At 46.4% G+C, this 14,358-nt stretch overlaps 1 protein-coding gene across 1 annotated transcript in view; it reads right to left on the bottom strand.

The window, feature by feature from the left end:
* LOC110516888 (formin-2) overlaps positions 1–14,358 on the bottom strand; it is a 163,958-nt gene that overhangs the window by 128,050 nt on the left and 21,550 nt on the right. The window contains exons 3-4 of the mRNA XM_036960833.1: positions 9,950–10,122; positions 509–665 (exon numbers count right to left, since the gene is read on the bottom strand). Coding sequence (XP_036816728.1) covers positions 509–665; positions 9,950–10,122 — 330 coding nt within the window. The remainder of the gene's footprint in view (positions 1–508; positions 666–9,949; positions 10,123–14,358) is intronic.

The raw sequence follows: 14,358 nt of genomic DNA, 5'->3' as shown, positions 1-14,358 counted from the left end.
AGCTCCCCACCCTGGCTAAGGAACGAGCTCCCCACCCTGACTAAGGAACGAGCTCCCCACCCTGGCTAAGGAACGAGGCTACAAGCTCTCCACCCTGACTAAGGAACGAGGCTACAAGCTCTCCACCCTGACTAAGGAACGATGCTACAAGCTCTCCACCCTGACTAAGGAACGATGCTACAAGCTCTCCACCCTGACTAAGGAACGAGGCTACAAGCTCTCCACCCTGACTAAGGAACGAGCTCCCCACCCTGGCTGAGGAACGAGGCTACAAGCTCTCCACCCTGACTAAGGAAGTTAACGTTTCTAGACTCCATCTGCAAAATCAGCGCTAGTAAGAGTTAAAGGAGAAAACAAGTACAACAGTCTGAAGTACAACAGCACCTTCCCACCTTGGTAGAACGTATAACAATGTGTAATGAGACCTGGTCTGTTACAGTAGTTAGCTGTTTGAGATCTAGTCTCTACAGTATAATAGTATCTATATGGATGTGGTGAGGGCCCCTACCCTCCTCGGTGTACATGAGGCCTGGTCTATCGTCTCCCACAGGTCTGGGTGGGGGCCACAGGGTCTTCAGGTGCCCAGGGAGGGGGGCCCGGCCCTCAAAGTGTTCCATGGAGTGGGGGGGCTGGCTGACCGCTGCCCACGTGTACAGCTGGTCTTGCTGGGGGAGAGAGGGAGATAATATGGCATACATGAGGACATAAGATAAAATAGCATAAGGGGACAACAGAGGACAAAAGAGGAGATATAATGCTGTTAGGGGACAATAGAACAGTGGTTCCTCCTTTAAAAAATTGTGAGCTTACGCCGCGGGACTTAAAGGTAATTTGTGGTTTAGTACGGTACCCTGCGTCACTTCATTGCTCCAGACCAGCGCAAGGGGGAGTTAGAGCACTGATTGTGCTTTTGGGTCCTACTGTGTCTAACTGACAATGAACAGGCGACATAAACCGAAATTGAAACTGATAATTGTGCACGACTATCAGTATTACTTACTAAAACTGTTGTTACACAAAGGTTTTTATTATTTTATTTGTTAGGATTATTTATCTTACTGTAGTAGTATTAGTAGTAGTAGTAGTGTAGGCCACTCCCGACCGGTCACGTTGTACAGCGCCTGAGTGACGCAACGGTCTAAGACAATGCATTTCTCCCTCTAAAAACAAATAAATAATTCTAAATAACAAACAGGCTTTTTTCATAAATTAGTAACAACGTCTCACCCCATGTTTAAGAATGGCCTTTTTCTTGCTGATTTGTAACAAATCTCCTAAATATTTAAGGGGCATTGCACTAATAAAAGGCACTGACTAGGGAAACATTACGCTGTTCTGTTCTTAGTGTCAGTCTGCAGGTTCAAACTAAAACAATGTAACTAATAATGTAGGAGACATGAGTCTCACTAGTGTTGAGTCATGTGCTGATAAAAGTGGTGTAGGTAATTTAAAGAGAATATTGAAGTTAGAAGCAAAAGCCTACAACTATTTTAGCACCGTTTCACGCTGCTCTGAGACAAGCATGAGGACTGGTCTTGATAAATGAATGAGATTGTTATTTGAACGTAATCTCGGTTTGGGTATTGGTTGGACTAGAATTAGAAAATTAGGGTGTATAAATGTTATGCTCTTAGCGTAACTTATTTTACTACGCAAGTCAACAAATTCAAATTTACAAGGACAGTCTACTCCTTCCTCCCTGTCGGGGACTTGAACCCCAGTCTCCCGCGTGCCCTGCCAGCACGACATTGGGATTCTTTAGCTAAATAGCCCACTACTGTACTACCGACCGTTACGTTGTACAACGCCATATTTTCCGCTCCATCCTAACGCAAACCCAGAGGGTTTTTAGTTTTTCTTGGAATAGAAACACCATAATATTAAATTAATTAATTAAGCGAGTACCAGTCAAAAGTTGACACACCTACTCATTCCAGGATTTTTTATTTTTTTGTACAATTTTCTACATTGTAGAATAATAGTGAAGACATCCAAACTATGAAATAACACATGAAATCAGTTAACACATTTATTTACAAGGACAGTCTGCTCCTTTCTCCCCGTCGGGGAATTGAACCCCGGTCTCCCATATGCCAGTATTCTCTAGTACAGCAATTATTGAAGGTACTTGAGGTCACTGAGAAAGTCTGGACATGGCCTGCTCTCCCTTATGTAAGAAATTAGGGACTTTCCCATGTTTACTTCAGTATGTATTGTAGGCTGTGTTTACTTGTCAGACTACATAGTCACCTAATAAACAAATGCAGGTGGCTTTTCTTCAAAATGCTTTAAATGCTTTATTACCCAAATGTGAAAGCATATACTGTATAGTGCTGTATTTCTTCATCAGCATCTTTATGCTTTTGTTAATAAAATGATAAAAAATCATCTTTCAAAATGCAGATGTTGATTTAGTTATGGTAATAATGATAATCATAATGATGAATGACCATGGGAATAAACATCACTGATTTACAGAAATATTGGAACAAAGTTGTCTAACGAAGGCAAACAAATTGTTGCTTACTGGAAAATACTCCTTCAAACACACGGTCACGTTGTACAGCGTCATTATGGCTATTAGCAGGGCTATATTTTGGGCTTTCTAAAATTATTTTAGCCTTTATTCAGATTACAATCGCTCACCGTTATTTTCTTTAAATGAAATAATCTCAAATATTGTTATATATATCCTTCTATTCTTAAGATATATGTGCTGACTGAATATAAGCAAGTGATGTCTTCTAAATAATCAACCAATCACATGGACTAATCCCATTTCAGATGGAAAACTCTCGTCTTGGATGCTGAGTGCAACGGAAACACTCCATGACCGCTTAGTGACATCACATGCCGTGTGTACTCAACCATGTTAGATCGAAGAACAAAAGCACCCGTCCCAAATGTCCCCTGGTCAAAAGTAGTGCACTACATAGGGAATAGGGTGCTACCACACTTTGGACAGAGACACAGCCTTGTGCATATTGCTCCCATGCTAACCTGCAGGTGCTCAAATAGGTTGCATTTCCTGCGGACGGTTTGTTTGAGTTTGAGCCATGCTAGGTCCAGCCTCCTCTCCCTCTCCTCCCCTCTTCCCTGGCCGTTGATGGTTAGTAGCTCTCGGACTAGCTCAGGAACCCGAGACAGCACCACACACTCAGAGGTCCCCACATCATCATTAGCTAGAGCCAGGGAGGAGGAGGAAGAGCCCCCATCGGTCTCTGACATATACGCCATGTCCTTGTCTGCTTTAATCTGTCAGTTCCTGGACAGAATATTGAATTTTATGGCGCATAGCCTCCGGACTCAGCTCTCTGCACTTCCTGTTTGGAACATGTAGGTAGGTATTCCATCATCGCCAAGACCGCTGAGGGAATAATGTGGAGTTTGCATTTTAGAAAAATAAAATCAACAAATCCCTCGAGGTGGTAAACGGTGGTGTTTTATTCCTCAGGGATGTAAACGGTGGTGTTTTTTCCCTCTGCTCTGCTGTTCTCTAATCCTCTTCTGACAATGCAGTGAGTTACTGCCAGTATGACACTTCTTTCCTGTCACCGGTCTGCGATACTGAGAACTCCCAAAGACGCTGCATCCTCTGTGAAACTGCAGCAGTCCCCAGAAACATTGGGCGTCGCTGCCCTCCCCTCCTGTTCTCATGGTAACTCTGACCAGTCCAGACTCAGAGAGCCTGATATAGTGGACTGGTCTCTTCTCCCTGCTGTCATTGTAGCTTCAGGCAAGTCACCGGGTTTTTGCACAGGCTGATGGGACGGCTTGCAGTCAGATCAGGTTGCTTTATGACTACGCTTTCTCCTTCTCTATACTGCTGCTCTGTGCTGCACAGGGAGGAGAGGGGAGAGGGAGGGCAGTGGCAGAGAATGATCAGATATTCACAGGTCAAAGCCTGAGAGCTGCCCTGTCCCATCCTTTCCTGTCTGTAATCAGCTACACTTTGCCTTAGTGTTCCCATGACCAGATTAGGGCATCAGGCTACAATCTGAAACCGGTCACATCTGTATACCTCTGAGGAGAACATAAGTCAGGCAGGGAGGGAGTGCAAAAGGGCTGTCGTTCTCTGTTATAGCTAAACATGCAGCAGTACAGTGTTCACACAGCTAGCCAGGAGGCTGGTCCCTCCAGAGACACACTGTACCAACAGCTAGCCAGGAGACTGGTCCCTCCATAGAGACACACTGTACCAACAGCTAGCCAGAAGGCTGGTCCCTCCAGAGAGACACGCTGTACCAACAGCTAGCCAGGAGACTGGTCCCTCCAGAGAGACACGCTGTACCAACAGCTAGCCAGGAGACTGGTCCCTCCAGAGAGACACGCTGTACCAACAGCTAGCCAGGAGACTGGTCCCTCCAGAGACACGCTGTACCAACAGCTAGCCAGCAGGCTGATCCCTCCAGAGACACGCTGTACCAACAGCTAGCCGGGAGACTGGTCCCTCCAGAGACACGCTGTACCAACAGCTAGCCAGGAGACTGGACCCTCCAGAGACACGCTGTACCAACAGCTAGCCGGGAGACTGGACCCTCCAGAGACACGCTTTACCAACAGCTAGCCGGGAGACTGGTCCCTCCAGAGAGACGCTGTACCAACAGCTAGCAAGGAGACTGGTCCCTCCAGAGAGACGCTGTACCAACAGCTAGCCAGGAGACTGGTCCCTCCAGAGACACGCTGTACCAACAGCTAGCCAGGAGACTGGTCCCTCCAGAGAGACGCTGTACCAACAGCTAGCCAGGAGACTGGTCCCTCCAGAGAGACACACTGTACCAACAGCTAGCCAGGAGGCAGGTCCCTCCAGAGAGACACACTGTACCAACAGCTAGCCAGGAGGCTGGTCCCTCCAGAGAGACACACTGTACCAACAGCTAGCCAGGAGGCTGGTCCCTCCAGAGAGACAAACTGTACCAACAGCTAGCCAGGAGGCTGGTCCCTCCAGAGAGACAAACTGTACCAACAGCTAGCCAGGAGGCTGGTCCCTCCAGAAACACACTGTACCAACAGCTAGCCAGGAGACTGGTCCCTCCAGAGACACGCTGTACCAACAGCTAGCCAGGAGACTTGTCCCTCCAGAGAGACACTGTACCAACAGCTAGCCAGGAGACTGGTCCCTCCAGAGAGACACACTGTACCAACAGCTAGCCAGGAGACTGGTCCCTCCAGAGACACGCTGTACCAACAGCTAGCCAGGAGACTTGTCCCTCCAGAGAGACACTGTACCAACAGCTAGCCAGGAGACTGGTCCCTCCAGAGAGACACACTGTACCAACAGCTAGCCAGGAGACTGGTCCCTCCATAGAGACACACTGTACCAACAGCTAGCCAGGAGACTGGTCCCTCCAGAGACACGCTGTACCAACAGCTAGCCAGGAGACTGGTCCCTCCAGAGAGACACACTGTACCAACAGCTAGCCAGGAGACTGGTCCCTCCATAGAGACACACTGTACCAACAGCTAGCCAGGAGGCTGGTCCCTCCATAGAGACACACTGTACCAACAGCTAGCCAGGAGACTGGTCCCTCCAGAGAGACACACTGTACCAACAGCTAGCCAGGAGACTGGTCCCTCCATAGAGACACACTGTACCAACAGCTAGGCAGGAGACTGGTCCCTCCAGAGAGACACACTGTACCAACACCTAGCCAGGAGGCTGGTCCCTCCAGAAACACACTGTACCAACAGCTAGGCAGGAGACTGGTCCCTCCAGAGAGACACACTGTACCAACACCTAGCCAGGAGGCTGGTCCCTCCAGAGAGCCACTAAGAACACTGACTCCGCATCCTCAAGCATTTATGATTTTCACTGTGGCATTGTCACCATAACAACAAGGTGGCTCTTGTTGCAGGTAGCATCACAGCCATTAGCGTTGTGGTATAGAGCTCAGAGCACTCGAACTCAGCAGAACCATACCTAAAGGGCATAGCGACTGACCGACATCCAGAGGGCATAGCGACTGACCGACACCCAGAGGGCATAGCGGCCGGCCGACACCCAGAGGGCATAGCGGCCGGCCGACACCCAGAGGGCATAGCGGCCGGCCGACACCCAGAGGGCATAGCGGCCGGCCGACACCCAGAGGGCATAGCGGCCGGCCGACACCCAGAGGGCATAGCGGCCGGCCGACACCCAGAGGGCATAGCGACTGACCGACACCCAGAGGGCATAGCGGCCGGCCGACACCCAGAGGGCATAGCGACTGACCGACACCCAGAGGGCATAGCGGCCGGCCGACACCCAGAGGGCATAGCGACTTACCGACATCCAGATAGCATAGTGTAATCAGCGATGAAACTTGATTTAATTTCTTACTGGTAAGGAACGCACAGCATTTTGTACAGAGTAGCCTACTCTGCTGACTCAAATCAATAAAAAAAGTCTGATCGATATAAAAGGCCTACGAAAAGGGGAGACAAATACACTATAAACGTCCATCCAACCTGGAGGAGGAAATGATTGTCCCAAAACAAACTGAAGTGTCACTGACCCAATGATAAAGACAGTGAATATGCACGATTTTCTTCGCTGGTGCTAATAAGATAAGCTACAAAAAAATAAGATAAGCTACTCAATTACAGTGCCTTGCGAAAGTATTCGGCCCCCTTGAACTTTGCGACCTTTTGCCACATTTCAGGCTTTAAACATAAAGATATAAAGCTGTATTTTCTTGTGAAGAATAAACAACAAGTGGGACACAATCATGAAGTGGAACGACATTTATTGGATATTTCAAACTTTTTTAACAAATCAAAAACTGAAACATTGGGCGTGCAAAATTATTCAGCCCCTTTACTTTCAGTGCAGCAAACTCTATCCAGAAGTTCAGTGAGGATCTCTGAATGATCCAATGTTGACCTAAATGACTAATGATGATACATACAATCCACCTGTGTGTAATCAAGTCGCCGTATAAATGCACCTGCACTGTGATAGTCTCAGAGGTCCGTTCAAAGCGCAGAGAGCATCATGAAGAACAAGGAACACACCAGGCAGGTCCGAGATACTGTTGTGAAGAAGTTTAAAGCCGGATTTGGATACAAAAATATTTCCCAAGCTTTAAACATCCCAAGGAGCACTGTGCAAGCGATAATATTGAAATGGAAGGAGTATCAGACACTGCAAATCTACCAAGACCTGGCCGTCCCTCTAAACTTTCAGCTCATACAAGGAGAAGACTGATCAGAGATGCAGCCAAGAGGCCCATGATCACTCTGGATGAACTGCAGAGATCTACAGCTGAGGTGGGAGACTCTGTCCATAGGACAACAATCAGTCGTGTATTGCACAAATCTGGCCTTTATGGAAGAGTGGCAAGAAGAAAGCCATTTCTTAAAGATATCCATGAAAAGTGTTGTTTAAAGTTTGCCACAAGCCACCTGGGAGACACACCAAACATGTGGAAGAAGGTGCTCTGGTCAGATGAAACCAAAATTGAACTTTTTGGCAACAATGCAAAACGTTATGTTTGGCGTAAAAGCAACACAGCTGAACACACCATCCCCACTGTCAAACATGGTGGTGGCAGCATCATGGTTTGGGCCTGCTTTTCTTCAGCAGGGACAGGGAAGATGGTTAAAATTGATGGGAAGATGGATGGAGCCAAATACAGGACCATTCTGGAAGAAAACCTGATGGAGTCTGCAAAAGACCTGAGACTGGGACGGAGATTTGTCTTCCAACAAGACAATGATCCAAAACATAAAGCAAAATCTACAATGGAATGGTTCAAAAATAAACATATCCAGGTGTTAGAATGGCCAAGTCAAAGTCCAGACCTGAATCCAACCGAGAATCTGTGGAAAGAACTGAAAACTGCTGTTCACAAATGCTCTCCATCCAACCTCACTGAGCTCGAGCTGTTTTGCAAGGAGGAATGGGAAAAAATGTCAGTCTCTCGATGTGCAAAACTGATAGAGACATACCCCAAGCGACTTACAGCTGTAATCGCAGCAAAAGGTGGCGCTACAAAGTATTAACTTAAGGGGGCTGAATAATTTTGCACGCCCAATTTTTCAGTTTTTGATTTGTTAAAAAAGTTTGAAATATCCAATAAATGTCGTTCCACTTCATGATTGTGTCCCACTTGTTGTTGATTCTTCACAAAAAAATACAGTTTTATATCTTTATGTTTGAAGCCTGAAATGTGGCAAAAGGTCGCAAAGTTCAAGGGGGCCGAATACTTTCGCAAGGCACTGTAAGTTAAGAATTGTGATAACTAAAAGACCTATTGGAGTCTTTTCATTGTCTTCTCGTTACATCAATAGTAATTTGCTTTCCAAACAGTTTTCCCGTGAATGTATTTTTAAAATATTGCGATACGCATGACTGGGTTGCAAAACGACAATATGTTTGGTATTTGCAGCGCTGCTGCCCAGATTCAAAACATCTACTACGTGTAGGCTACTGTACTGCCGTTCTGCGACAGTCATTAGGTCTACGTGTAGGCTACTGTACTGCCGTTCTGCGAGTCAGTCATTAGGTCTACACGTGTAGGCTACTGTACTGCCGTTCTGCGACAGTCAGTCATTAGGTCTACGTGTAGGCTACTGTACTGCAATTCTGTGACAGTCAGTCATTAGGTCTACGTGTAGGCTACTGTACTGCAATTCTGTGACAGTCAGTCATTAGGTCTACACCTGTAGCCTGAATTGATGCATCCACTGTTGTCCATGCGCGCCTCGGTCTCCGCCACTCATCTTGGCAATGTGTAAGTGTTCTCCTCAAACCACAACGCCATTTGGAGTGAAATCAAGTTTTACAGGTACGGCGCCCCACCACTATTTATTTTACCAAGACGCCGTACCAGACCGCCTTACTTTCACCCGAGTGTAACGGCAACAGAAGACTGCTGTGTGCTGCAGACGGATGCAGATACCCAGCATGGACGATGCTGTGATAAGGTGGTACTCGGGTTACAAAAGGCTGCTGGGAAATGTAGTCCAACCACGACACACTGGGCAGATGGTGTGTGTGCGCGCGCGTCAGAGCTCTTTGAAGACACCATCACATCACAGCCAAAAGACATGCCAACCAATCACCTCCAACAACACAGACAACATGATCCCTCCAAATGGGAATATGCTAATTTTAAGAGACTAAACCAGGGGAATATTTACTGTCTAACATACTGCATAGCACAATGGGACTGAACCAGGGGAATATTTACTGTCTAACATACTGCATATCAACAAGATGGGATATTTACTGTCTAACATACTGCATATCAACACAATGGGACTGAACCAGGGGAATATTTACTGTCTAGCATACTGCATAACACAATGGGACTGAACAAGGGGAATATTTACTGTCTAACATACTGCATATCAACAAGACGGGATATTTACTGTCTAACATACTGCATATCATAACACAATGGGACTGAACTTTATTTATTTAAAGAGGCAAGTCAGTGTTTACAATGACGGCCTGCCCCGGCAAAACCTGGACGATGCTGGGACAATTGGGCACCGCCCTATGGGACACAGCCTGGACTCGAACCAGAGACTGTAGTGAACGTATCAGATGCAGTGCCTTAGACAGCTGTGCCACTCGGGAAGTAACAGTGGGCCCTGACCTCTGGTACCTGTCCTGCTCCAGACCTAATCTAGAACACTTGATCCTAATAATTAAGTAGAATCGGGTAACTACAGTTGGAGTGAAAACCTACAGGAGGGTCTCTCTCCAGGAACAGGGTTGAGTGAAAACCTACAAGAGGGTCTCTCTCCAGGAACAGGGTTGGAGTGAAAACCTACAGGAGGGTCTCTCTCCAGGAACAGGGTTGGAGTGAAAACCTACAGGAGGGTCTCTCTCCAGGAACAGGGTTGGAGTGAAAACCTACAGGAGGGTCTCTCTCCAGGAACAGGGTTGGAGTGAAAACCTACAGGAGGGTCTCTCTCCAGCAACAGGGTTGAAGGCCCTGGTATAGGATATGACACTCACGTGGAACTTGCATGGCGCAGCGAGTTGTGGGTTGGACCCTCCTATTGTGTCTCTGAAGCAGTCAGTGAAGGGTAGCAACAGACCCATGGCCAGAATCCGAGAACACAGCTTCTCAGCTTCCTCTGGCTGGGCATCTTCCTGTTGCAGGAACAACTTCTCTAGGAGAGTACGACCTGGAGGTAGAGAGAGAGACATCAATATTACTACAGTCTAACAACTTCTCTAGGAGAGTACGACCTGGAGGTAGAGAGAGAGACGTCAATATTACTACAGTCTAACAACTTCTCTAGGAGAGTACGACCTGGAGGTAGAGAGAGAGACGTCAATATTACTACAGTCTAACAACTTCTCTAGGAGAGTACGACCTGGAGGTAGAGAGAGAGACGTCAATATTACTACAGTCTAACAACTTCTCTAGCAGAGTACGACCTGGAGGTAGAGAGAGAGACGTCAATATTACTACAGTCTAACAACTTCTCTAGGAGAGTACGCCCAGGAGTTAGAGACATCAATATTACTACAGTAGACCTAGAGTCAATGTGTGTGTGATATATATATATTTTAAAAACACGTCCCTTTTTCAGGACCCTGTCATTCAAAGATCATTCATAGAAATACAAATAACTTCACAGATCTTCATTGTAAAGGGTTTAAACACTGTTTCCCATGCTTGTTCAATGAACCATAAACAATTAATGAACATGCACCTGTGGAACGGTCGTTAAGACACCAACAGCTTACAGATGGTAGGCAATTAAGGTCACAGTTATGAATATTTAGGACACTAAAGAGGCCTTTCTACTGACTTGTAAAACACCAACAGAAAGATGCCCAGGGTCCCTGCTCATCTGCGTGAACGTGCCTTAGACAAGCTACAAGGAGGCATGAGGACTGCAGATGTGGCCAGGGCAATAAATTACAATGTCCGTACTGTGAGACACGTAAAACAGCGCTACAGGGAGACAGGACGGACATCTGACCGTCATCGCAGTGGCAAACCACGTGTAACACCTGCACAGGATTGGTACATCTGAACATCACACCTGCGGGACAGGTACAGGGTCACAAAAACTGCCCGAGTTACACCAGAACGCACAATCCCTCCATCAGTGCTCAGACTGTCCGCAATGGGCTGAGAGAGGCTGGACTGAGGGCTTGTAGGCCTGTTGTAAGGCAGGTCCTCACCAGACATAACCGGCAACAGCATTGTCTATGGGCACAAACCCACCATCGCTGGACCAGACAGGACAGGCAAAGTGCTCTTCACTGACGAGTCGCGGTTTTGTCTCACCAGGTGTGACGGTCGGATTCGCGTTTATCGTTGAAGGAATGAGCGTTACACCGAGGCCTGTACTCTGGAGCGGGATCGATTTAGAGGTGGAGGGTCCGTCATGGTCTGGGGTGGTGTGTCACAGCATCATCGGACTGAGCTTGTCGTCATTGCAGGCAATCTCAACACTGTGCTTTACAGGGAAGACATCCTCCTCCCTCATATGGTACCCTTTCTGCAGGCTCATCTTGACATGACCCTCCAGCATGACAATGCCACCCGCCATACTGCTCATTCTGTGCATGATTTCCTACAAGACAGGAATGTCAGTGTTCTGCCATGGCCAGCGAAGAGCCCAGATATAAATCCTATTGAGCACTTTTGGGACCTGTTGGATCGGAGGGTGAGGGCTAGGGCCTGTCATGACGTTGGCCTGGGGGTAGGTTTATGACAGTCATAAATACCTCTCCCCCCTTTTTCCTCTCTCTACCCTACTGATGTTACATTTGAAAATCCCTTGGTTAACATAGAGATTCTGGGAACATCAGAAGGTGGGGGGAAATGAACCATATTCTGGTAATCCGACCAGTTGAACATATGCAGTGGTACTTAATGAATATGATGTCAGTTCGGTTGTCATCTGAGACATTCTCATCAATGATAGGATGACAAACTCTACAGTGTAAAGTCCGCACATTGTAGTTATCGAATTCACATGGAATTGTTATTCAATTTAAATGTTTGAATATAAAATTATTGGTGAAGAGATTAAATGTAATTTTAGCTCCCAAATGAGAGATTTGGGTTTTCATAAGGTTAGGGCTCTGCTCAATCAGTGGCCCGCCCCTGTGAAGAGACATGGGCTGTAAACTATGAAAACACACCCTTCTCCCGCCACTATATAAAGCCTTGATGAAAATGTAACCTGTTTCGAGGATGTGAGGACGACGGTCCATATGTTAAAAGGACTAACATGTCAGCTGTTCCGGGTACATTAGGATGACAATCCAATGTCTGAATGGTTCAGATAATAACTACAGGACGAAGCCAACCTCAGCGTGAGCTTTGGTTGTGAATGGTATAAACTTTGAACTCTTATTCACTACAGAAGAGATACCTCCTAGCCGTTGAGTTAGCAACAGCAGCTGAAAACGTGGGCTACCGTGGGCTAAAGAACAGACAGAGTATCCCGTCTACCACACAATGACATTACTACAATGTTTCCCGTTCACCACCAGAGACATTCTTCAAAGGACAAAGAACTCGGTTTGGCAACACGGCCTTCCATTTACCACCAACCTAATGAAGCACAGCTCAGAGTAAATATGCATTTCCTTTTCCAGTCTTCCCGCTCTTTCACTCAAACCGAGACCCTTTTCTTTTGTGTAACCAGCTGTCATATCTGTTCCGCCCGCTAGGAACGTTTTCCTTTATGACATCATTTGAAATCAAGGTATGATTCATTCTGTGTATATGTAATTCTGTGTGATTAGTTAGGTATTTAGTAAATAAATAATTAAACCCAATGTTGTATTGCTGATTCAACTTGTTAGCCAGGGTTCGTGAAGATATCTGAAAGTTGTAAATTCTTGGTTGAGACGGACGTAAGGTGACGATTAATATTGACTGCTATTGACATAAAATATTACTAGGTCTTTAAGAGTTTATTAGGAAAATAACAGCTCTATAAATATTATTTCGTGGAGCCCCGACTTTCTAGTTAATTACATTTACATAATTAGCTCAATCAGGTGATATTAATTACATTTACATAATTAGCTCAATCAGGTAATATTAATCACATTTACATAATTAGCTCAATCAGGTAATATTAATTACAGAGAAAGGATTTTATAGACCGGCATGTCATATCACTTAATCCGGCATAGGCAAAGACACGACAGGCCCCCTCAGAAATGTCTGGGAACTTGCAGGTGCCTTGGTGAAAGAGTGGGGTAACATCTCACAACAAGAACTGGCAAATCTGGTGCAGTCCATGAGGAGGAGATGCACTGCAGTACTTAATGCAGCTGGTGGCCACACCAGATACTTACTGTTACTTTTGACCCCCCCCCCCCCCCCCCACCTTGTTCAGGGTCACATTTGTCCAGTTTGTCTCAGTTGTTGTATCTTATGTTCATTCAAATATTTACACGTTAAGTTTGCTGAAGATAAACACAGTTGACAGTGAGAGGACATCTCTTTTCCTTCCTCCTCCCATGGCACATCAACTTGACAGCGTGTTAAATGAATAAAGTCTGAAGGTGATACTTCTTTAGTGCTGATAACAAGCGCTGCCAGCCAGAACAGTCTGCCGCCAGCCAGAACAGTCTGCCGCCAGGGTGGCAACGTCAGAATAGTCTATATAGAAGCCTGTAAAAGACTAGCAGCAACCCTACATTCTAAAAGTAAGGAATAGAGAAGAAAATGTATTACATATCCCACCTAAAGGTTCTAGAGCCATCCCGCCTAAAAGTTCTAGAGCCATCCCGCCTAAAGGTTCTAGAGCCATCCCGCCTAAAGGTTCTAGAGCCATCCTGCCTAAAGGTTCTAGAGCCATCCCGCCTAAAAGTTCTAGAGCCATCCCGCCTAAAGGTTCTAGAGCCATCCTGCCTAAAGGTTCTAGAGCCATCCCGCCTAAAGGTTCTAGAGCCATCCCGCCTAAAGGTTCTAGAGCCATCCCGCCTAAAAGTTCTAGAGCCATCCCGCCTAAAGGTTCTAGAGCCATCCCGCCTAAAGGTTCTAGAGCCATCCCGCCTAAAGGTTCTAGAGCCATCCCGCCTAAAAGTTCTAGAGCCATCCCGCCTAAAGGTTCTAGAGCCATCCCGCCTAAAGGTTCTAGAGCCATCCTGCCTAAAGGTTCTAGAGCCATCCCGCCTAAAAGTTCTAGAGCCATCCCGCCTAAAGGTTCTAGAGCCATCCCGCCTAAAGGTTCTAGAGCCATCCTGCCTAAAGGTTCTAGAGCCATCCCGCCTAAAGGATTTTAGGATGGTGGGAGGAGACTGGAATGGAAGAACACACTGTATATAGAGAGGCACATTCCCTGAAGGATAACATCCATATACCAGAAACTCAAAAACCAAAATGGCAACCAGCCACATGGTGATATCGACATGCATTTTAACACGAGCACAACAAA

Source organism: Oncorhynchus mykiss, chromosome 23, assembly GCF_013265735.2.
Source record: "Oncorhynchus mykiss isolate Arlee chromosome 23, USDA_OmykA_1.1, whole genome shotgun sequence".
Taxonomy (NCBI): Eukaryota; Metazoa; Chordata; class Actinopteri; order Salmoniformes; family Salmonidae; genus Oncorhynchus; species Oncorhynchus mykiss.
This window is presented reverse-complemented; position numbering and strand designations above follow the sequence as displayed.